This window comes from Mobula hypostoma, chromosome 2, assembly GCF_963921235.1.
Source record: "Mobula hypostoma chromosome 2, sMobHyp1.1, whole genome shotgun sequence".
Classification (NCBI taxonomy): domain Eukaryota; kingdom Metazoa; phylum Chordata; class Chondrichthyes; order Myliobatiformes; family Myliobatidae; genus Mobula; species Mobula hypostoma.
Window position 1 is genome coordinate 157,436,002 of NC_086098.1, and position 24,663 is coordinate 157,460,664.

Sequence of the window (24,663 nt, forward strand, 5' to 3'; positions counted from 1 at the left end):
GGGTAGATGTGTCAGTGAGGAATTATTCAGATTTAAAAATATATCAGAAAGAACATTTCAGGATATATATTGTATACACTTCTGACATTAAATTTGACCTTTGAACCTTTGAATATCTGTTCTACAGCAGTGAGCACAAGACAACGAAGAGATTTCAATTGTTTGTTCCTCCCTCACTCCAACCACATAGCAAGCGGGAGAGATCAGAAATGAAAGGAGGTGCATGATTAAAAACCAGCTACTTTCTTACCATCTCAGTCATTTCATCTGCACTGAAATACATCTTTGCTAAGGTGGGTATCAACTAAACTGCCACACTGAACATACTCTCCTGTGCATATCTAATCAACATTTTCCTCTTCAACCTGTTTTTCTCCTGGGCCACTTATTTTTGCAGGAGTACCAAAACCTGTACAAGCATCCTAATAATTAATATTTTGGGCTGTGATAGGAGAGGATAATGCATAGTTTTAAAGCCCTGTTTGCATTAGACTTTTTTCTATTATCAGGAAAAATGTACTGGAAAGAAAGTATAATTAATCTGCAGAAAAGGATAATTGAAACAACTTCGGTCACAATACAGGAAGGACAATTGGGCATTGTACAACATTCAAAAAAATAGCAAAATGCTTCACCCCAAATGTAAAGCGAGGAGCAGTTGATAATGATTAGACACTCTCAAGCTTTGCAGTTTAAATGATAACTCTACTTGGACCCTCCATACAAAAACAAAGCAGTCAACTTACTAAGACAAAGGGTTATTTTACATTGAAAAGATGTTAAGAACATAGCAATGGATTATTATGTCCCTTGGGCATGTTCTGCCATTAACTTTAATCATGGCTGCTCCTAATCTCCTTTATGGTGGGTGCTAGCTCATCATCACAAGTCTCTTAGAAGTTGATGGCAAACTACCTTCTTCAATCACTACCAGTGGTCTGGTCAAGGTAGTCATTTTCGACCAGAAGAATGAGCTCAAATGTTTTTTTTAATCCTCAGTTTCAACTGTTCAGTGCTTAAAGATGCACAAAAGGGCTCCAGCAAATTAACCATATACCTTAACATAGAATATAGAAACCTACAACACACTACTGGTCCTTCAGTTGTGACAAGAATACACATAGATTAAGATGTAGCTGTCCTGGGCCGGCACCAGTGGGATCAGCAGTTGGTCTGCCACCTGTCTTCAGGAGAGAGAGAGATAAGGAAAACAATGGAGCAGCATTTGGAGATGTTAATGAAGGGGAAGGAGAGCTGTCAAGATCGGGTCCCCCTTTGAACCCTGAACTGTTTGAAGTGATGGACAGGCGATACCCCAGCAGGGGGATAAAAAGGGACAGGTTCGCTAAGGCAGGACACACACACGACACCCGAGGTAACGAGACCCTGGAAGCGGTGCGTCTCTCACAAGTCGGTGGGAAGTACCGGGCCATAGACGCACAGGGTGGAAAGGCACGATCAGCGGGAACCTGGTGTGTGTCCACCCTTGCCTGGGTGCCAGGTTCACCGCAGGGAAACGATCATATCTGGAAACGGAGGGGTCACGGTCGGTGACCTCAGATGACATCACAAAGGACTCCCCGAAAGCTGACTGCGAAGGGCTGTGTGGAAGCCTTGAATATTCATTCGTTTTGCTCTCTCTCTCCTTCCCCCCACTGTCCATCGCCACGGCAGCCATTACTGCGAACTGAACTAAACTAAATTGAACTGAACTTTGCGTCACTTTGAAACTGGTCATTTACCCCTAGACAACGATAGAGCTTGATTGATACTGTTATCTTATTTCTGTGTACATGTATGTTTATCATTGCTGAACTGTTGCATTCATTATCCTTTTGATTAGAGTACTGTGTTGCTTGTTTCTTTAATAAAACTTTCTTAGTTCTAGTAATCCAGACTCCAACTGAGTGATCCATTTCTGCTGGTTTGGCAACCCAGTTATGGGGTATGTAACATAGCCCACAATGTTGTGCTACAATGTAATTTTGTGTCAAGAAATGAAGTTACTCACCTTCTTGTTGCAGGAAGGGAATAAACAGCTCAGCAACTGTCCCACTCAGGGCTTGACTTGACAAAGCACTGACTGTATGGTGACTACAGCTTCCAATACCTAAGCATAGGAACAACTCTGCATCAGACATTTGGTGGACAAACCAACAAAACTCATTCTATTATCAAAACTTAATAGCAAGATGTGTCTCTTTTTTCATTCACCAACATATTAAGCACTTGGGGAACTGGAAGGGGCAGCCATTTAGATAAATGTCAAGAGCCTTTATGGATAATATAATAAGACATGCTACCGGTTAAGAGCATTCACAAAATGAAAGGGTGAGGAGATCAACGTGAAGAGGTTCCATAGCACTTCGTGTCACTGGATCAAGCGGCATATAGATACATTATCTATCTGGTTGGAAAACAAATAGAGGTCAATAAAAGGAGGCATAATATTTACTCTTACAGACAAGTCTTAGAAAGAAAAAATATAACATTCTCTAATGGAATGATAATGGAGTGAAACTGAACAGATGAATATGCACACAGCTTTGTACAATTCCACAACCAGAGTGAAATTCCAGTCTCCTTTAAGAACAGATATATCTGCATATTGCAGCATTCAAACACAGGACATGTTTCATGCCCAAAGTGCAAAATTACAATGTGCATCAGAAGCAGCATTTGCAAAATAAATACAAAGAATAGGCATGATAAAGTCATGTCCAGCCCAGCTAACCCACCTGGAAAGACACAAGTGCAGAAAGTGCTCTAGGTGGAGAACATAAGGTCTATTATTAGGAATAGCTTAGAGGCACCATCTCTGATCAAACTGGTCAAGTACAGAAGGACATAGCTGCTGGAATGGATTTGCTGCAGAATAAAGGGGTGAACCTGTATGACTATAAAACATAGCAGCAGAATAAATAGGCATTTTCCCCATTGAGTCTGCTCCACCATCCAATCATAGTTGATTTATTTTCCCTCTCAACCCCATTCTCCTGCCTTCTCTCTTCAGCCTTTGACCATTCTCATCAATCTATCCTCGCCAGATATAAGACAATATTATGAGGGAGATTCCATGAACATCTCCATTCTCAAAAAATATCACAGCCCAGTATGTAGGCATACAACAAAGCCAAAATTAGCAGCAAGATAGAGGATTGGGAAGCTTTAAAAACCTTAGAGAGCAACTAAAAGAATCATTAGGAGAGAAAAGATGAAATATGAAAGCAAGCTAACAACAATATCATGGAGGATAAAAAATCTTTATGAAGTATATAAAAAAAATAAGAGATGAGAGTGGATATAGGAACACTAGAAAATGAGGCTGGAGAAATAACACCTGGAAGGCCATGGGCAGGCAATAGTTGTTCACACCACCGCCACAGTGCTTCCCTCAATGTCTCACACAATTCTAACCAGGGAACACACATTGCTCTTTCATCAAAATTCTGCAGCTCTACTATGGGAACACCTCTATTATGAGAGCACTAATACCACAACATGGTTAATCTCCATCGAGTTATAGAATCTGCGCACAAGAACCTGGCCAAAGGTTGTAGTGAAGCTGCATGAGACACAGGAACAAAGAAAATAAAAGAAACTCATTAAATTATAGTAAAGGAATCCTTCAAATTAATAAAAACAAATGAGCTCTCTCAATATACCATTCTAATACAGAAACAAATCCTAACAAGACTGAGTTGGCATATTGAATCGATTCGAATGACATCACTATAAGCACAAGTCTTGTTGAAGTGGACAGAAGGCGTTCAAGAGATTTTATAAGCAGATATGCTGGACTCAACTACACATTCATACTTACCAGTTGAAGATGCAGGACTTCAGAAGAGTTTGTGACTTTCCCTTACGTGAAAGATTCTGGCATGGATAGTGAAATGGCTGACAGGCAGGAGGTAGTGAGTGGGGATAAAAGGGGCCTTTTCTGATTGGCTGCTGGAGACTAGTGGTATTCCTCAGGGATCAGTATTGGGACCTCTACTTTTCACATAGTTTGCCATTGATTTGGATAATGGAATTGATGGCTCTATGGCAAAGTTGCGGATGATACGAAGATAGGTGGAGGGGTAGTGCTGGGGAAGCAATGCAATTGCAGCAGGACTTAGAGAAATTGGAAGAATGGGCAAAAAAGTGGCAGATGGAATACAGTGTTGGGAAATGTATGATATTGTATTTTGGTCAAAGGAACAAAAGTATAGACTGTAATCTGAACGGGGAGGAAATTCAAACATCAGAGGTGCAAAGGGACTTGGGAGTCCTGTGCAAGACTCTCAGAAGGTTATCGGTTGAGTTTGTGGTAAAGAAGGCAAACACAATGTTGGCATTTATTTCAAGGGGAATAGAATATAAAAGCAAGGAGATATTGCTAAGTCTTTATAAGACACTAGTCAGGATCCACTTGGAGCATTGTTAACAGTTTTAGGCCTCATATCTCAGAAAGGACCTGTTGTCATTGGAGAGAGTCCAGAGATGATTCCATGAATGAAGGAGTTAACATGAGGAGCATTTGGCAGGTTTGGGCCTCTGTACTCACTGGAATTTAGAAAAATGTGGGGCGGGGTGGGGGGGAGAATCTTATTGAAACCTACTGAGTGTTGAAAGGACTAGATAGGGTGGATGTGGAGAGGATATTTCCAACGGTGGAGGTATCCAGAACTAGAGAGCACAGCCTTAAAGTTGAGGGGCAACCTTTTATAACAGAGGGAAGGAGGATTTTTAGCCATAGAGTGGGGAATCTGTGAGTACTCTGCCACAGACTGCAGTGGGTGCCAAATCCCACAGGTATATTCAAGGTGGAAGTTGATAGTCTCCTGATCAACAGATGGTGAGAAGACAGGTGTATGGGGTTGAGTGGGATCCAAGATCAGCTATGATGGAATGGCAGAGCAGACTCGATGGGTTGAATGGCCTAATTCTGCTCCTATATCTTATGCTCTTAAAATCAACAGTGGAAAGACCTTACCAGATTTTGGTCATGCATTAGGCTCCTGTGACTCCAACACAGACTAAGGCAGTGTCACTGCCTTGCATGACATTGGAAGTCAGGTGGCTCTAGTCACTTTGACAATCAGAGGTGGAGGTGTACAGGCAACAATCTTCATCTACTTCAAAGCATCAAGCACAAACAATCTAATTCATCAAACACCTTCACAGAGTTTCATTTCCTTCTACAAACCAAAGAAGTTGTTGATATAGATCTTGCACATTTTTTGATTTAGTATGAAGTGATTTCAATCACTAACCTGACAATACACTCATCTTCTGAGCCACAGCAGTCAGTTTCCCCTCAGAACCTACAGGATAGAAACAAGTTTTGATCAAATTTAACACCCAATACAAGTATTCAGTGAAATTAATAACCACACATTCATACAGCACCTTTCACATCAAGTTTCAAGATTGTTTAATATCATTTCCAGTACACAAGTGTAAAGGAGAATGAAATGATTATTACTCCAGTTAAGATGCAGCACAAAAGAAAAACCCACAACAAATATACATACATGAGATAGCTGATATACAGGGATTAATTGTATGACTATAAAATGATGCCAGGCACAGAAGTACATTAAGTGACTGGCAGAAAATGATAAAGTAGTGGTGGTTGGGGGTGTGGAGGAGTGGGTTAGTGGATGGAGGTGTTGATCAACCTTTCTGCTTGGGGAAAGTAATTGTTTTTGAGTCTGGTAACCTGGCATGGATGCTATGTAGCATCCTCCCCGATGGGAGTGGGACAGTCCATAAACAGGATGGGTGGGATCCTTCATGATGTTTCTGGACCTTTTCTGTTTTTACGTCCTTGATGGCAGGTATGCTGGGGCCAATGATGAGTTGGGCAGTTTTGACTACCCGTGGTAGAGCCTTCCATTCTGTCTCAGTGTGTTTTCATTACCATGCAGTGATGCAGCTTGTTAGGATGCTCTCTACTGCACATCTGTAGAATGACGCGAGCATAGATGTGCATAATCCAGCTCTCTTCAGCCTCCTCAGAAAGTAGAGGCAATGGTGAACTTTCTGATTGTGCCTTGTGACCGTGAGAGGTTGTACGAGATGTGAACTCCAAGAAGTTTGAAACTGTTTACAGTTTCACTGCTGTGCCACCGATGTAAAGAGGGGTATGAATGGTGCGAGTTTATTTCCTTCACCTTACTGACATTGCGGAAAAGGTTATTTGGTTGGCACCAGGCCGTGAGCTCTTCGACCTCCTCTTAGTAGGCAAGCTGATTGTTCTTGGTGACAAGCCCCACCACTGTCATGTCATCAGCGAACTTTACAATGTGATTATTCGGGTTTTTGGCCGTGCAGTCATGTGTGAGCAGACTGTACAGCAGCGGGCTCAGCACACAGCCCTGGGGTGCACTCGTGTAATGGATAATAGGGAGGGAGGAGTGGTTGTGCATCCTCACTATCTGAGGTCTCTTGGTGAGCAAGTCTAACACCCAGTTGCACAATGGTGTATTTAAACCAAGGAATAGAAGTTTGTTCACCAAGGTCTCTAGGACAAGTGTTAAATGCCAAAATTGAAATCCAAAAACAGCATTCTGACACAAGAGTTCTTGTTTTCTAGGTGTGTCAGGGCCAGGTGCAGGACAGATGCACCTTGTTATAATAAAATCCCCTTGCACATTATGACACTTCAAACCAAAAGTCCCATTAAAGTATAATTGCTGTGGCAATGAAGTGGAACAGCTAGCAAATGGACACAAATGTAACTAAGTGAAACATGACTGTGTACTATTAAGGAGATGGCTTCTCAGGCCCTTGGGTCTACCCTGCCTTTCAATATCATGGGTGATATGAATGTAACCTCAACACCTTCTTGCTTATGGGAGGGGGTGAGGGGGTGGTGGGAGATCAGAGAATGGCCAGACTGGTTCAAGCTGACAGGAAGGTGCCAGTAACTCAAATACCACACATTACTCTGGACATAGTTTCATGGACATAGCCTCACCAGTTTCGTAGAAATGAAGCATAACCCACAATCTCCCAACTTTTGCAAAAAACTTGGGGTTGAAGGGAAGATAATTTAGGCTCTTAGACTTGGGGTTAGTGCTGAAGGATAGGTTTCAAATGGAGAAGAAAATGAATATAGTAGTAAGTATAAGTTAGGGGAAAAATGTTGAAGTCCTCTCCAAAAGATGTGCTAAACTAAACATGCCTGGGATGGGGAGTATGGAAGAGTTTTCTAGGTTTGTATCCAAACATTACCTCCAAGAATGGCAAAGAGATGTCTGACGAGTGATTCAGCAGCAGAAGGATCACTGCACTGATGGGTCAAATTGCGTAAAGCGATCACAGCCTCATCCATCAGCTGAGGATTGTTAGACTTCAACTGGCCTGGACAAAGGAAAAAAAGTGCCAAAGTTGGAAAGTTAAATTGTTAGGCATCAACTCCTCTCAGTGACAGAATCAAAATAACAAAAAATTTACTTTTGATTTAACTGGATCATAATTTGGAGATACAATCCATTAACATTAGATGCCCTTAATCAGCTGATGATGCAAATTATCAAATCTACACAAACCTTTCTATTAAAACAGTGATACATACAAATTATTAAAACAGATCTTTTCTTATAAGGTTCTGTCTGACACTTACTTGCAAGGCCTTTGGCAATATCCACTGCATATTGGCTTAGATCAAGGTTTACTGAAGATAATAGGTAGGAGATAGCTGAAAAGAACAAAGTCAGAAAGTGATTGCTCCTCATCCTTCCAAGCAAAAGGAAATCTAACATATCATTACATTCAGAAGAAAAAGTGTGTAACAGTAGAAATAAAGATAGATGCACTTTCAAAAAAAATTGTACCCATCCTTAATGCTTTACGGTTAACAGTGCCATCATCATCAGTACTGCAGCATCCCCATTTGTGTAGAAGCCTTTTTAGGAAATGCACCAAAGTGTCCCCATGGGAAGGACTTAATCTCACAACTTTTGAGTTCTGCCAAGAGTCAAAGCCTACAAAGATTCTGCAACTGTATTAAAAATGCTATTAACAAAAAGATCACAATTTGACACATGATCTACAAGTCATAATATCGCAGCAAATTATTACAAGCTTTCGTGCTTCAAGTCTATAGGATTGATTTTGGGTCGAGTGAGGATCACCAGAAGTTATAATAACTTTATAGTTCCCTTTTATAGAACTATACATGCAAACAGAATCAGGATCAGCAATAATATTCAATATGGTTTAACAGCTTGACGACAGCATTGCCCAGTTTCGTAAGAGAAACAAACTAGTGCTATGCATCAGAGGTCTGAATGCACCCAGGGAGCAAACTACAACTTGACAAGAAAATGTAAAATGACAAAGTATGATGCGTCAGCTCTTTGAGCCAGTGGGCACTTCACTTACTCTCAATTACATTTTCAGGGCTGCGCAGAATAGATTTATGCACCATAGGGAGCAAGGAGTCCTTGAACTCTTCATGGGACACATGGCGAAGTAGAGGCTGACAGCGTTCCTGCAACACAGAACCACCACAGTCTGAACAGCCAGTTCCGTCTGCACTAAATTATTCATTGTAAACAATTTCTTCATACTGTTACATGGCTGCATTGAAACCACAAAAAGCCTATTAAAGTTTTCAAATAAGTTAAAATAATTAATTCACCCCCATTAATTAAACATGTTGGTAATCACAATGACATTGAACATGAAGTTTGAGATACTAATTTTACTGAAGAAACCCTGTGGTCATTTTATTCAGCCTTTTTTGGATGCTATCAAATTTTGAATGTTACCAAATCTTTCCTCACCAGTAGGTATTTTGGAGGTTTTATCTTGCTTAAGAGAACCGTCTTCACATAGAGCTCCAAAATGTTACTCTGCAACACAATCAAAAAAATTCTTGAGACTATTTTTTCCCCAGGAGAATCTGACCGACACATTTGACTGCATCACTGGAAAACATCTTCAAATGATGAACATTTGTCACTTCTGCACTGCTTTATTCCTAAGTTCAGGAATCTCTAAAGACACTGCAAAACATCTTTGAAAGTATATATTGGTCTTCCAGAAGGGTACAAAAGAGATTTTCTAGAACTATACTGCTGTAGAAAGGCTATAGTCATGTTGTGCAACAGCATAAACATGGCTTGTATTCCTTTAAAGGATGAAGCATGATTTTACTGAGAGTTGCAAGCTGAAAAAAAAGTTAGGGAGAAAATATTTCCTCTGTTGGAGGAATAACCTTCAAATTAGAGTCAAACTAGTTAGGAATGAAAACAAGTAGAAATATTCATAAAAATGGTAAGTGAAATTTGCAAACCCTCTCCCAAAATATTAAGGCCAAATGCAGCAGGTAAGATCAATAACCGTGTTAGGTACAGGTATTAACAATTTATAGAATCAAGCTGGTACTATTAATAAACAGGTAGCAATGATATAACCATTCATTGGCATTTTAAGCCCAATTTCCCTTACTCCTATACAAGTCATAGCTGAAGACAATCTTTCAAATTTCATTTTGTCAAGTCTTCACTGTCGAGGGAGATTCTAAAATAGAATTACAGTTTTCCCATAAAATCACTCAAGACTGAAGACAGAAAGACCGTTATCACTACACAAGCTATTTGATTTAATTCCATTTCATCCACTTACTTTTAATTCAAAGCCCTATAACTTTATTCAAGTGTTCTTGAAGTACCAGTGATACCGGCTGCCAATGGACAATTTCTCTTTATTTGCTTGATTAAAACCTTAACCGTCTCTGTTCCAAGAATGACAGTCAGACCTTAACTACTCCAAGAACTTAACATCATACCTGAAGTGCGACACAAGGAACTGACATCTGTTGCCTAAGCAGTGATTTAAAGATCTGAAGTATTTCCTTGATTTCAAGGTCTAAAATTAAGGATCCCAAGTGATTTTGAACTTGTTCTGCCATCTACAGATTCTGAACAAACTCCAAATATGTCTGTCAAGACACTGACCCTTTTAAAATTACAATTTTCAGTTATCTTGCCTCTTTTTATTCATTCTTTTAAATTACATCTTCTTCACAGTTTCACCTCTCTCATCTTTCCTGTCTTAGCTATTTTCTTCATCACTGTTTCACAGTAAATAATGAAATTGACATATATACCCAAAGATGGCCAGAGCCCCGAGTCTGCAAATCTCTGTATCTCAGCTGGAAAAGTTGACAGCCGAACGTCTGCAAGTTCAAGACTCCTGGAGGCTGAAGCCGCCCTGTCCTGGTGTTAGAGGACTGTGCATCTGTGTGAATGGGTGGGGGGCAGGGAGGAACAGAGCTTGTTTTGCTGCTGTTTTGTTACCTTGTGGTCCATTGGTTTGTGTTCCATGTGTTGCTTTGCTGAGCATTGTGGGCATGCTGTATGGGTACTGGAATATGTGGCTACATGTCTGGGATACCCCCAGCATATCCTTGGGGGAGTTGTTAAGGAAAATGACACATTTCACTGTGTTTCAATGTACAGATGATAAATAAATCTGAATCTTGAATCTTAGAACACAAGAAATAGGAGCCAGAGTAGGCCATCTGGCCTGCCGAACCTGCTCCTACATTCAATAAGGTCATGGTTGATCTGGCCATGGACTCATCGCCACCTACTTGTCTTTTCCCATTACCATTAATTCCCCTACTGTGCAAAAATCTATTCAACCTTGTTTAAAATATATTTACTGAGGCACTGCTTCATTGGGCAAAGGTGTATATATATTTTTAAGATCTCTTCAGTTAGTCTAGGGATGAGCAAGCTGCGAGGAAGTAGCTCCTTAAAACTAAGGAGCAAAGTCAAGTACCCTGTGTTGATAGGTCACATACCTTATATTTGTTAATGGTGGCAATGTCTTTTTGGTCCGTACAGTACTGAACCAGTAGTCCTAGCATTGCTAGATATAATGGGTTTGGTTCCAGACCCACAATTGTTGTCAGATATTGCTGTACAAGTTCAGGATTCTGAAAGGCAGGAGACGATGAAGTAAAACACAAGACAATCAAAGCAGACCATCACCCACAAGTAGTATGACATTCAAGGGCATACCAATGTATTATTCCTAATAAGACTGTGAGACATAAGAGAAGAATTAGACCATCTGGCCCATCACGTTTGCTACGCCTTTCCATCATGGCTGATTTATTATCCCTCTCCACCCTTCTCCTAACCTTTGATACCATCACTAACCAAGCCTATCAACCTCCATTTTAAATATACCCAATGACTTGGCCTTCATAGCCATCTGTGGCAATGAATTCCACAGATTCCCTACCCTCTAGCTGAAGAAATTACTCTTCATTTCTGTTCTGAAGGGATGTCCTATCCTGAGGCTATGGCCTCTGGTTCTAGATTTCCCCATTATAGGAAACATCATCTCCACATCCACTGTATCTCGGCCTTTCAATATTCATCTCAAGAACAGTCTCTGTACAAAGAGGTTAAGCCATGTTTCTTACATTATAAGTATTGCAAAACGCAGACATCCTATGGCTGCTTGCAACAGAAAATCACTTCACTGCAACTTTCTAAATGAGGCACTCGATCCCCACTGCTATAATGACAGAACATAGAACAGTACAGCACAGTACAGGCCCTTCGGCCCACAATGTGCCGACCCTTAAACCCTGCCTCCCACGTAACCCCACCTTAAATTCCTCCATATATCTGTCTAGTAGCCTCTTAAATTTCACTAGTGTATTTGCCTCCACCACTGACTCAGGCAGTGCATTCCACGCACCAACCACTCTCTGACTAAAAAACCTTCCTCTAATATCCCCCTTGAACTTCCCACCCCTTACCTTAAAGCCAAGTCCTCTTGTATTAAGCAGTGGTGCCCTGGGGAAGAGGCGCTGGCTGTCCACTCTATCTATTCCTCTTAATATCTTGTATACCTCCATCATGCCTCCTCTTATCCTCCTTCTCTCCAGAGAGTAAAGCCCTAGCTCTCTTAATCTCTGATCATAATGCATACTCTCTAAACCAGGCAGCATCCTAGTAAATCTCCTCTGTACCCTTTCCAATGTTTCCACATCCTTCCTATAGTGAGGCGACCAGAACTGGACACAGTACTCCAAGTGTGGCCTAACCAGAGTTTTATAGAGCTGCATCATTACCCCGCGACTCTTAAACTCTATCCCTCGACTTATGAAAGCTAACACCCCATAAGCTTTCTTAACTACCCTATCTACCTGTGAGGCAACTTTCAGGGATCTGTGGACATGTACCCTCAGATCCCTCTGCTCCTCCACACTACCAAGTATCCTGCCATTTACTTTGTACTCTGCCTTGGAGTTTGTCCTTCCAAAGTGTACCACCTCACACTTCTCCGGGTTGAACTCCATCTGCCACTTCTCAGCCCACTTCTGCATCCTATCAATGTCTCTCCGCAATCTTCGACAATCCTCTACATTATCTACAACACCACCAACCTTTGAGTCGTCTGCAAACTTGTCAACCCACCCTTCTACCACTACATCCAGGTCGTTAATAAAAATCACGTAGAGGTTCCAGAACCAACCCTTGTGGGACACCACTAGTCACAACCCTCCAATCCAAATGTACTCCCTCCACCATGACCCTCTGCTTCCTGCAGGCAAGCCAATTCTGAATCCACCTGGCCAAATTTCTCTGGATCCTATGCCTTCTGACTTTCTGAATAAGCCTACCGTGTGGAACCTTGTCAAATGCCTTACTAAAATCCAAGTAGATCACATCCACTGCACTACCCTCATCTATATGCCTGGTCACCATATCAAAGAACTCTATCAGGCTTGTTAAGACACGATCTGCCCTTCACAAAGCCATGCTGACTGTCCCTGATCAGACCATGATTCTCTAAATGCCTATAGAACCTACCTCTAAGAATCTTTTCCAACAGCTTTCCCACCACAGACATAAGGCTCACTGGTCTATAATTACTCGGACTATCCCTACTACCTTTTTTGAACAAGGGGACAACATTCGCCTCCCTCCAATCCTCTGGTACCATTCCCGTGGACAAAGAGGACATAAAGATCCTAGCCAGAGGCTCAGCAATCTCTTCCCTTGCCTCGTGGAGCAGCCTGGGGAATGTTCCTCAAAGTTGCTGGTGAACGCAGCAGGCCAAGCAGCATCTATAGGAAGAGGTGCAGTCGACGTTTCAGGCCGAGACACTTCGTCAGGACTTGACGAAGGGTCTCGGCCTGAAACGTCGACTGCACCTCTTCCTATAGATGCTGCTTGGCCTGCTGCGTTCACCAGCAACTTTGATGTATGTTGCTTGAATTTCCAGCATCTGCAGAATTCCTGTTGTTTGGAGAATGTTCCGTCAGGCCCCGGGGACTTATCTGTCCTAATGTATTTTAACAACTCCAACACCTCCTCTCCCTTAACATCAACATGCTCCAGAACATCAATCTCACTCATATTGTCCTCACCATCATCAAGCTTTTGATAAACAAAAGTAAAAGAGGTCAGAAATATTAACATCACCTTCAAATAAGCAAATCTGGTCAGCTTGGGCATACCAAGCGCAGATGTGACATCTCAGCAATTGACATCCACAGAATAGCAGCACAGGTGTACAGCATTCAGCATAGCTGCTCCTGGAAATTTAGTACCATACACTACAGATCCAAATACAAACCTGTGCAGAATGTAGCACGAAATATTGTATCATTTCTTAATACGTGCACTACTAAATGGCAATAAAAGAGGACTGCGTATCTTCATAACCTAAACAAGAAAATCTGCGGGTGCTGAAAATCCAAGCAACACACACAAAATGCTGGAGGAACTCCATCAGGCCTGCTCTTGGCCTGAAACATTCCATCGATGCTGCCCAGTCTGCTAAATTCCTTCAGCATTTTATGTCTGCTGCGTCACATGTCCTTTGTTGTTAGAACCAGAGGCCACAGTTTAAGAATTAGGGGTAGGCCATTTAGAACGGAGTTGAGGAAAAACTTTTTCACCCAGAGAGTGGTGGATATATGGAATGCTCTGCCCTAGGAGGCTGTGGAGGACAAGTTTCCGGACGCTTTCAAAAAAGAGATGGATAGAGCTCTTAAAGATAGTGGAATCAAAGGTTATGGGGATAAGGCAGGAACTGGATACTGATAGTGGACAATCAGCCATGATCACAGTGAATGGCGGTGCTGGCTCGAAGGGCCGAATGACCTACTCCTGCACCTATTGTCTATAATCCTTACCCTCCCCCCCCCACCACAACTTTCTCATCTCTTCTTCTAACCATCCAGCGGCAGCATTCTCTCAACAACTCCATCACCCTACCACAGCAAACACACTGCAACATCATCAGACAAGCAACATTCCCTGCTTTCTCAGCATAGGGATTCATCTCCTCCTTACCTCTTTCCACAGGTGCCTGAACTTTTTCAGAACTCCATTCACTGCGTGCTTTTTCCCACCACCCAGGACTTGTGTTAAGAGCAGACACTGTACCTCCACCTGTTGGGAAGCACAGTACATGGTGATTAGACCAATTCAAATGCACTAACTGCAAAAATAGAAATTTCACCATAAATATCTCCATGAATTTCAAAACTTTGCTTCACGACACAATGTTTTTGTTCAGCTTATTTCAAAACAAAATCTTTTCACATCTTGGGTACTTCAATTTGGAGTAAATGACTGCAGATATTAGAAATCCAGGACAAAAATAGAGGATGTTGAGTATATTAGGCAGTATTAGCGGAAAGAGAAAGAGTCAATATTTCAGGAGAAGGGTTCTCATCAAAATTGCAAAAGTGAGAAAACAAGTGTGTTCTAGGTTGTAACAGAGGAGAGAACAGAGGGAACAGCTGACCAAAGTTATCAACTCAGTAACTTCTCTGGCATCTGTGACGAGAGATGGGTAAAGGTTATTTAGCCGAAATTGATAAAATTCAATACATATTCCTGAGCATTGCAACTTACTCAAGATTGGTATCTGTTTATTGTCACATGTACCGAAATACAGTTGAGGTAGTAAAAAGAAAACATAATGCAGACTACACAAAGTGTAATGCAAGTAAACAAATAAAAGTACATATAGGTACACTGGGAGATAAAGATCTCATCTTAAACGTATGAAAGGTATGTTCAGAGTCTGATAACAGCAACATAAAAGCTGTCCTTGAGTCTGGTGGTATGCAATTTCAAGTTTTCGTATCTTCTGTCTGATTTGGGAGGAGAGTATAACCATTATGTTTGCTGCTTTCTCAAGGCAGCCAGAATTGAGAGTAAATGAAGGAAGCTGGTCTGCATGATGGACATAGCTGCCCTCAAAACTCTGGTACTGCTCCTCAACCTTACATTTGGCATTGATGAATCGCATTTCAGAAACTAGGTGCAGAGAAATCACAGTGGTAATAGCATGGAAATTTTAAAGCGGTAAGTGAATGAAAGCTCAGACTGAATGGAGCTATTCTATACTGGCTGACCAATTTCAACCAACCATCTTTTTCTCCATTCACTCTCTCCATAGATGTGACTAAACCTTTGTTTCCATTTGATTCTTTCTTTCTTGTCTCTCTCTAATCTCTGCCTTTAATTGTAGACTTTGCCATTGTGAAAACTCCAGCACCACCCAAAAGATGAAGTGAACAACATAATGATAAATTACTATATCTTATTTTACTTATTCAGGGTTAGCTATTTTGTTACAAGCAAAGACACAACACTCTCATAACCTCTATTTCTACTATGAAGTCCTTTAAACCCAATCCATTCCTTGTCTCAGTCACTACGCAGAAACAGCACTCATTTCTACTTTGCATCCACTCACCATCTTTATCCACATCTCCATTGCTTGTTTCTCAGGCGCTGTATCGGCTGTCTTGACCAGCAGTAGTGTCCAATTGAGAGCAAGGGATGCTGCTGATGCATTGCTCTTGCTGTGATACAGAGAGGGTTCAGGAGTCAATGACTTTAACTTTTCCATCATCACAATTGCTCAAATAGTCCTAACTCCACATATTCATACATAAAAGATCATACCACTGTTATTTCAAATTCTTTGACTTGCCATTTTGGGCCCCTTGACAGACAATGTTGCCGTTGCCTCTAGTCTGAGAGCTCAGCAATAAAGTGACTGAACTGGGAAACAGTACCAGGTTCTGTCACCCAGAGACATCAGGTAACTCCCAACTTCAGTAAAATACGCCAAAGGACCTGAAGAAAGTGTAACCAGAAACACTGGCCTTTATGGTCCACCATGCAAAAGTAAGCTGTCATGATTCCCCTTTTCTTCCTTGCTCTAGTGTCATTCTCTACCCTCTAGTGTAATTCTCCACCCTACGTAGCTCTGACCAACTACATAGACGAATCCCCTTTGAAAATCAACACAAGCTCTACTTTTACTCCATTGTCATGAGGAAGAATGGCGCTCCAGCTTCCTCTGCAGTTTCATCAATATTGACTTCAACAATTTCGGTTAATATGTTTTCCCCATCTGTATTAAAACTGGCCAGTCCTGTCATAACACAGATTTTCTCTCTTCAGTAACACCACTGGATTTCTGTATTTGTAAATGTCTTGAAGTGCATTTCAAAGCTCTTGTATCCAGTTGTTTTCTCTCCTGTTAATTGTCCTTATTAACCGAGGATTCATCAGCATCATATTGTCACAAAAGCACTGTCAGAAATATTCCCTTTGTCCTATCCTATCACTTACCCTTGCTGCAACCTCACACTAACTTAATTCCCCTCTTACACTTCTCAAAAAGGACCTGAAGCATTTGGATTTGCCCAACCTGCTCAGTATTTCCAGCATTAAGGACGACATAGCTTGTCAGAAATCATGTTTCATGCAAAGGCACATATTGATAGCAATTTAATTTTGTGGAAAATGTTTCCACTAACCAAATTTCCTGATACACTCCCATCATTCATACAACTAGTCATGGTCTCAATCAGTGGCAATCAAGGATATTTCATCAACAGTGTCAATTTCTGTCTCTGTCAGACCCTGACTTGATGAGTACATAAACCCTTCAATAATTAAAACAAGCCCTATATGGCTTTATCAGTCCACTTTAAATGTATATGACATTGTCAGTAGAGTATTAGATTGAACAGATCACTATCTGAGATCAGTGTGGATGGTACTGGTGTACAGTCTCTTTAATATGGCTCATTTACCATACAACTGTGAAGTTTCTATAATGGTTTGCCTTGTGTAAATTACTGGTACACAGCTTCTGCATCACTTAACTAAGTTTACAACATAGAAGTTCAGCTTCTGCATCTTGACCCAGTTTAAAATGTGAGAAGGCAGTGGACAAAGTAGTTTTTGTATCAATTGCTCCAGAGTACAGGATAAGAGTGCAGTTTCTACCATGTATGCAGAATGGATGCACAGTTCCTCTATTACCTGGTTTAGTGTACAGTACAAGCACAAAACTCCCACTTTACTTAGATCAATGTATGGTAAGAATACATTGTTCCTTTCACTTAAAGTTGTGAAGTGTATATGTGCAGTTCTGCTATCACACAAATCTATACAGCATGGATACACAGTTTACAGTTCACATAGGTGTCAGCTGAAGCCTCGCAGAAGAGGTGTCCTGCAAGTAACTGTCAGTAAAATGTTCTGGTAAACACAAAGCCATTGCATTTAGATCCACATAAATGTACCACACTCCACATTCCAAGTCTTTAATCTGTGCTTTGTGTACCTTGGACTGCCATTCTTACAGGTGATTCCCGTTGACTGCAAACACTGCACTAAATGTTTTGTTGTTGCTGCAGGATGTCTTTCAACCAGCTGTTGAATAACTGCCCGAAGAGCTCTCTGGGACGTTGCATCCCTGCCAAATGACAACAAATCTTTTGTTTAATACATTAGTACTTCACCTCACTTCAAATGTTCAAACAGCTCATTGAGATGGAAGATTTGTACTTGCACAGGAGAGTCCTAAGCAGCCGCCAGGTTTGAGAAATACTACTGCGTAAAGTTTCAGTAAATCCATAACTGATCTCTGCTATATTCTACACCTTCCCAACTTATATTCCTGGGCCCCATGTTATTTGATGCTACTAATGGTTCACTTCCCTAAGCATATGCACCAATTTCCCAATTAAAAATATGCTCAGAATCACCTCTCTTCAAATAAAACCTAAACTCTATCCTTACAACTGCAATTTTTTTTTACAACTCCCTCTTTAAAAATGCTGTCTCCCAAATTCTTGACACTTTCCCATTGTTCATTCATGTAATGAAACAGCTCTCACCAAACTCACAAATGGCATTTGTTCTGATTGTGACCCACCTTCACATTTTTCAAACACACAGTCTTCTTATTACATTATCCTCTGATAACAGGTCATCCTGCATCATCAACGGAAGAGGAAGAGGAAATGCTGTTGTACAGTTCCATTCAAAAGCGAAGAATCACAGCCAGATAATCATCTTACCCTGCCTCTGTCCAATTCACTGGGCACTCTTTGCACCTATTTCCCATCACTACTACATCCCTTTGCGATACTGAGTAAGACCTCAACTATCACAAACATTCAAGAAATTCAGAATATACCTCACCAATACTTCTCTTGACCCTTTCACTTTCTTAATGACTAACAATGCTTCTCTTGACATCAAATAATGGATGGGATGCCATTGTTTCTCCACTGAATCAAACATCAATTTGACACATCCTTATGCAGAGGTGGTCTGCTTGCCACCTCAGTGAGCTTGAGAAAGTGTCTTTAAGGAGACTGGGTGGTTCATGATCACTCAGTGGACCAAAGGGCCTGACCCCATGCTATATTGCTCTATGACTCTACAAGCTCCTGACCCCACACCTCCACTGCAAGACGAACTACTATCAACTCTCTAACAGCCAGGCTTATTCCTTAACTCAGATCATCTGCTGCTGAAGCCTTCATCAATGTTTAATTTATCTCGGAGCTTCATAATTCCAATGCTCTTCAACCAGACCTTTTACAAATCCACAGAAACTTGTGCTCATACAGAATTCTTACTATATTTTATCCAATTCAGCTATCAGCCAAGATTGCAGACATATGTTTTAATAAGGATGAAATCCTAATTTTTATTCTTAAAACCTTCTCTGAATTTACCTCTCCCCAACTTCAACCTCTACCATAAACTTTCAAATCTCTGTGCTCCAAGCATGGCATTATGGCAAGGATAAAAACTAGTCAGCCCATCAAGTGTATGCCAGCTCTATATGGACACACCAGTCATACCCATTCCTTGATTCGTTCAGCAAAGCATTAATGAAATAGTGCAACTGCCGATTTCCAACATTATCAATGGCTTCTGTACTTGAAGAATCTCTCTAAAATCTCTCTCTATGATCAAGCCTTAGATCACCAATCCTTATAACCCTAAGTGTAGCTCACTGAGAAAAAAAACATTTTTACAAGGTCAAAGGATACTTTGCTACTTTGAGTGCACTGTGTAAGTACAAGTAGATCTCTTTCAGTCATGCATTGACCCAAGTAAGACGTTCCATAAATCACATTTGCCATTAGCTAGATTAGATCTTACAAATTTCAGTTTGAGAAATTTTTTGTGCTAAGTTGCTCAAAGTTTCAATATATAAAAATGACGAAGATAAAGCAGCTGAAACCTAAAAGAACAGTACAGGCAATTCTGCAAAACCTGAGTCTCAACCAGACTGAAGGATTATAACATTAACAATGCAACCAAGAAGAAAGTGTAAACTGAAGTGAAATAAAAAGAGAATATGTCTAAAAAACTCTAGCCAGGCAATACCTGTGAAGTTTCATAGTGATAATATTTTACCTTAATTGAGAAACTTCACAGAGAAAACAAGTTTTTAAGTTATGCTTGGAATGGAAGTAGAGGTGGAGGAAATAACAGATAGGAAAGTCTACGTTGAGACAGACTGGAGAAATGAAAATGACATGTCACTCCATTCAAACACAATTAGGGATGTACGCATGTCAGCCTTGCTAACAGTAACCAAACAGCAGCGTAGTGGTTAGGACAGTGCTTTACAGTACCAGCGACCCATTTCTGCCACTGTCCATAAGGACACTCCGGTTTCCTCTCTCAGTTCACAGACGTACCGGTTGGTAGGTTAATTGGTCATTGTAAATTGTCCAGTGATTAGGCTACGGTTAAATTGGGGGCTTCTGGGCAGTGTGGTTCGAAGGGCCAGAAGGGCCTGTTCTGCGCTGTATCTCAATAAATAAAAAATAAGTAAATTAAGAAATAATCCAGAATAAAAACTGAGCATTATTAAACCAGCAGGGAGATGATATAAGCTCACGTGGTTTACCAACATCTCCTGCCCTTCTCTGCATGGGCTAACATGAACCCTCCTAAGCTACTCTTTCAACCCTCTCAGAAATGGCCTTATAAGCTGCTCAGTAGTTACTGCAGTTAGTATGAACAAACAATGACAGCAATGCTCACATCTACTGGACAGATACAAAAAAAATACATTCAAGTCAAGCTTGATTTAGAATGAGTGAACATGACAGGTAACACGAAGATAAGAATGGATACCTTCACGCTGCTGCAAATGGATTGTAGAATTATGAAATGACCAACAAAAACAGTAACAACTAAAAATGTAATATATCAGGATAAAATATGAAACCAGTAATCTCATATTTAATTACATACAGCTGCCGAATACATAAATTAAACTGGAACTTCTGGAACTAACCTATAACGATGAAGTGTTAAGCAGAAAAGTTTGCACAGGCCTTTCACAGCAGCGTCAGGCAGATCTGAAAGAACAAAATAAATCAACAACAATCTGCACCTGGTTTATACCCACCCCAATGGTTATCTCTTCATCTGTATTCATGAACCGAAAAGCCCTGACATCATATGGACTACTGGGAAGCATCATACCTGCCACATTATAACAGCATTTTTACAGCACAGTACAGGGCCTTCAGCCCACAATGTTGTGCAGACATTTTAACCTACTCTGAGATCAATCTAACCCTTCCCTCCTATACAGCCCTCCATTTTTCAATTATCTGTATGCCAATCTAAGTGTTATTTAAATCTGCCTCCACCACCACCACCGGCAGGGTGATCCATACACCCATCACTCTCTTTGTAAAGAACTTACCTTTAACATCCCCCTTTACACTCCTCTCCAATGCACTCTAAACTGTTACTCTGACCAACTCCACCGGTACTGTTTACACTGGTACCTAACTCAGTACACAGGAATGAGTGCACCAAACCGCATCCATACTAGAACGTATCATCATCGCATGACAAGGAAAAAAGCATCACTGACAGTGCTGCTGGTGCTCAGCCTAGCTTGAATCCAGCCATGTGCCCCCCATGATTCCATCAGCCTCGGCTGCCTGCGAGGGCTGCAGCCACTCAGCACTGAGAAGCGGGGGCTAAGGGCCAGCACAGTAGATATAGGACATTACTGGGAACTGAAACACCTACCCCAAGTGCCTAAAGTTACCGTCCCTTTCAACATTTTCATAACTACAATTCTACTTCAGGATCTACAAGGTCTCTCCAACAAAACATGGTTGCTTACTCCTAGAGAAGACATAGTTCAGCATTTACCTACCTTTGTCGTTAACACAGCTCCCAAGATCAGAAAGTATCTGCTGTCTCTCTTTAACACTGGCTGTAGTCACTCTAGCAGCAAACCTCCTGAGAGTGTCTGAAACCTGAAAATTAATCACATTATTTTCATTTTGAATTTCCCTAATTTATCCCACGGCTAATGACAAAAAACCACTGGCTGGGCCACAGTCATTGGTTCATAATGGATATTATGAAATAATGAACAGAACCAAATCTATCTGCACAAAAGAAGTGAACTCAAGGCATTGAAGTAGCAAAATGTGACTTGTACATCAGTCTGTGGCACAGGAAGGATCATTCAACATGTGAAATAAACTAACTGACCCTAGCATAGGGTAGAAGACAATACTGACCTAACCAAGATATTAAAAATGCCAAATATGCACAGACCGTCATTGTGCCAACCTTCATATCTGATAGGTCAACAACTGTTACAATTTGAATAGCTTTCTCGAATGGAGATTCTTACCGCTTGTGCCAATGTATAAATTTGAAGCTGCAATTCTAGCAGTTTTATTGTGAAAATACTCTGCAGCTTACTGCAGCAGTGAAAGGTAACTCAAATAGCAGATCAGGAATGCAAATCCTGACCGAAAGCACCCTGATAACCTCCTGCTTCATTATTGCACTGGTGTGCCTCTTTGGCTCCCATGCACAATGAACGTGCCTCCAGTTGGCACTATTCAACAGACTAAGGTGCCTCACATTTCCTAATGGGAGCACTCTTCTACCTATGCCCCCCCCCTCCCATGCCCAACTATCATTACAGCATCCATTCATTGACAGCTACTTTAGAGCAGACTGTTTGTGTTGTCCTGGTTATGATAGAACATAGAATAGTACAGCACAGTACAGGCCCTTCGGCCCACAATGTTGTGCCGACCCTCAAACCCTGCCTCCCATATAAGCCCCCACCTTAGATTCCTCCATATACCTGTCTAGTAGTCTCTTAAACTTCACTAGTGTATCTGCCTCCACCACTGACTCAGGCAGTGCATTCCACGCACCAACCACTCTCTGACTAAAAAACCTTCCTCTAATATCCCCCTTGAACTTCCCACCCCTTACCTTAAAGCCACGTCCTCTTGTATTGAGCAGTGGTGCCCTGGGGAAGAGGCGCTGGCTATCCACTCTATCTATTCCTTTTATTATCTTGTACACCTCTATCATGTCTCCTCTCATCCTCCTTCTCTCCAAAGAGTAAAGCCCTAACTCTCTTAATCTCTGATCATAATGCATACTTTCTAAACCAGGCAGCATCCTGGTAAATCTCCTCTGTACCCTTTCCAATGCTTCCACATCCTTCCTATACTGAGGTGACCAGAACTGGACACAGTACTCCAATTGTGGCCTAACCAGAGTTTTATAGAGCTACATCATTACATCGCAACTCTTAAACTCTATCCCTCGACTTATGAAAGCTAACACCCCATAAGCTTTCTTAACTACCCTATCCACCTGTGAGGCGACTTTCGGGGATCTGTGGACATGTAACCCGAGATCCCTCTGCTCCTCCACACTACCAAGTATCCTGCCATTTACTTTGTACTCTGCCTTGGAGTTTGTCCTTCCAAAGTGTACCAGCTCACACTTCTCCAGGTTGAACTCCATCTGCCACTTCTCAGCCCACTTCTGCATCCTATCAATGTCTCTCTGCAATCTTTGACAATCCTCTACACTATCTACAACACCACCAACCTTTGTGTCGTCTGCAAACTTGCCAACCCACCCTTCTACCTCTACATCCAGGTTGTTAATAAAAATCATGAAAAGTAGAGGCCAGAACAGATGCTTGTGGTACACCACGTCACAATCCTCCAATCTGAATGTACTCCCTCCACCACCACCCTCTGCCTTCTGCAGGCAAGCCAATTCTGAATCCACTTACCTTCTAACTTTCTGAATAAGCCTACCGTGTGGAACCTTGTCAAATGCCTTACTAAAATCCATATAGATCACATTCACTGCACTACCCTCATCTATATGCCTGGTCACCTCCTCAAAGAACTCTATCAGGCTTGTTAGACACGATCTACCCTTCACAAAGCCATGCTGACTGTCCCTGATCAGACCATGATTCTCTAAATGCCCAGAGATCCTATCTCTAAGAACCTTTTCCATCAGCTTTCCCACCACAGATGTAAGGCTGACTGGTCTATAATTACCAGGACTATCCCTACTATCTTTTTTGAACAAGGGGACAACATTCACTTCCCTCCAATCCTCCAGTACCATTCCCGTGGACAACGAGGACATAAAGATCCTAGCCAGAGGCTCAGCAATCTCTTCTCTTGCCTCGTGGAGCAGCCTGGGGAATATTCCGTCAGGCCCCGGGGACTTATCTGTCCTAATGTATTTTAACAACTCCAACACCTCCTCTCCCTTAATATCAACATGCTCCAGAACATCACTCTCACTCATATTGTCCTCACCATCATCAAGTTCCCAATAATGTTCCCATTATTAATGGCACATTTAGTTTAAGATTGCACCTACTCTGCCGTATGTTGAATATATTAGCAGGGAGATTTGTATTGAAAAAGACAACATTTAGGACAACCCATGATGAAAATTGTGTTAAAAAAATAAACATTTGTCAGATCTGTACTCCATTTGCTGATGAACTATCTGCCATTTTCTCCTCATTCACTATTAACATCTTAACCTTTGCCTGTAAGGAAATAAAGATTGACAACACCCCCAATCTTTCAAAATTGTGGCGCACAAAATATTCTAGCTGGGACCCAACAGTGAGGTATAAAGATTTAGTCTAACTAGCTAGTTTTATTTTTCTTAAAAGTAAAGATCTCAAGTATTGCCACATTTTGCCAACAGCTTCTATATGCAAACCTGAACTCCCCTTTCCTGCATCACCTTTAAAACAACATCATTAGGGTTATTATATTCCAGCTATATTTTCCCAGAATTCATTACTTCACATACATTATGCTGAATTTCATCTGCCTCCGTTTCCCATCTCAGTAAGCTGCCCTCTAAAAGACTACTTTTATTCTCTATGTTCTTAATACTTTAACTGTACTTTAGCACATTAAATGTAGTTCTTGAAATTACGTCCTGTAGACTCCTGGTCCTATAATAAATAAAAGTGTTTCTCATGTTAATGGATACAGTTAAT

General features: G+C 41.2%; 1 protein-coding gene across 2 annotated transcripts in view; it reads right to left on the bottom strand.

Moving 5' to 3' along the window:
• The window catches only part of gcn1 (GCN1 activator of EIF2AK4), a 178,227-nt gene that overhangs the window by 151,163 nt on the left and 2,401 nt on the right, over positions 1-24,663 (bottom strand). Inside the window, exons 2-13 of one of the 2 annotated variants that reach the window (XM_063040917.1) lie at positions 21,508-21,610; positions 20,626-20,689; positions 17,638-17,769; positions 15,748-15,856; positions 14,331-14,429; positions 10,811-10,945; positions 8,784-8,852; positions 8,380-8,488; positions 7,619-7,693; positions 7,228-7,356; positions 5,262-5,312; positions 2,012-2,110 (exon numbers count right to left, since the gene is read on the bottom strand). In XM_063040917.1, the coding sequence (XP_062896987.1) occupies positions 2,012-2,110; positions 5,262-5,312; positions 7,228-7,356; positions 7,619-7,693; positions 8,380-8,488; positions 8,784-8,852; positions 10,811-10,945; positions 14,331-14,429; positions 15,748-15,856; positions 17,638-17,769; positions 20,626-20,689; positions 21,508-21,610 (1,174 nt within the window). The remainder of the gene's footprint in view (positions 1-2,011; positions 2,111-5,261; positions 5,313-7,227; positions 7,357-7,618; positions 7,694-8,379; positions 8,489-8,783; positions 8,853-10,810; positions 10,946-14,330; positions 14,430-15,747; positions 15,857-17,637; positions 17,770-20,625; positions 20,690-21,507; positions 21,611-24,663) is intronic. The other variant, XM_063040918.1, reaches the window with a different exon arrangement.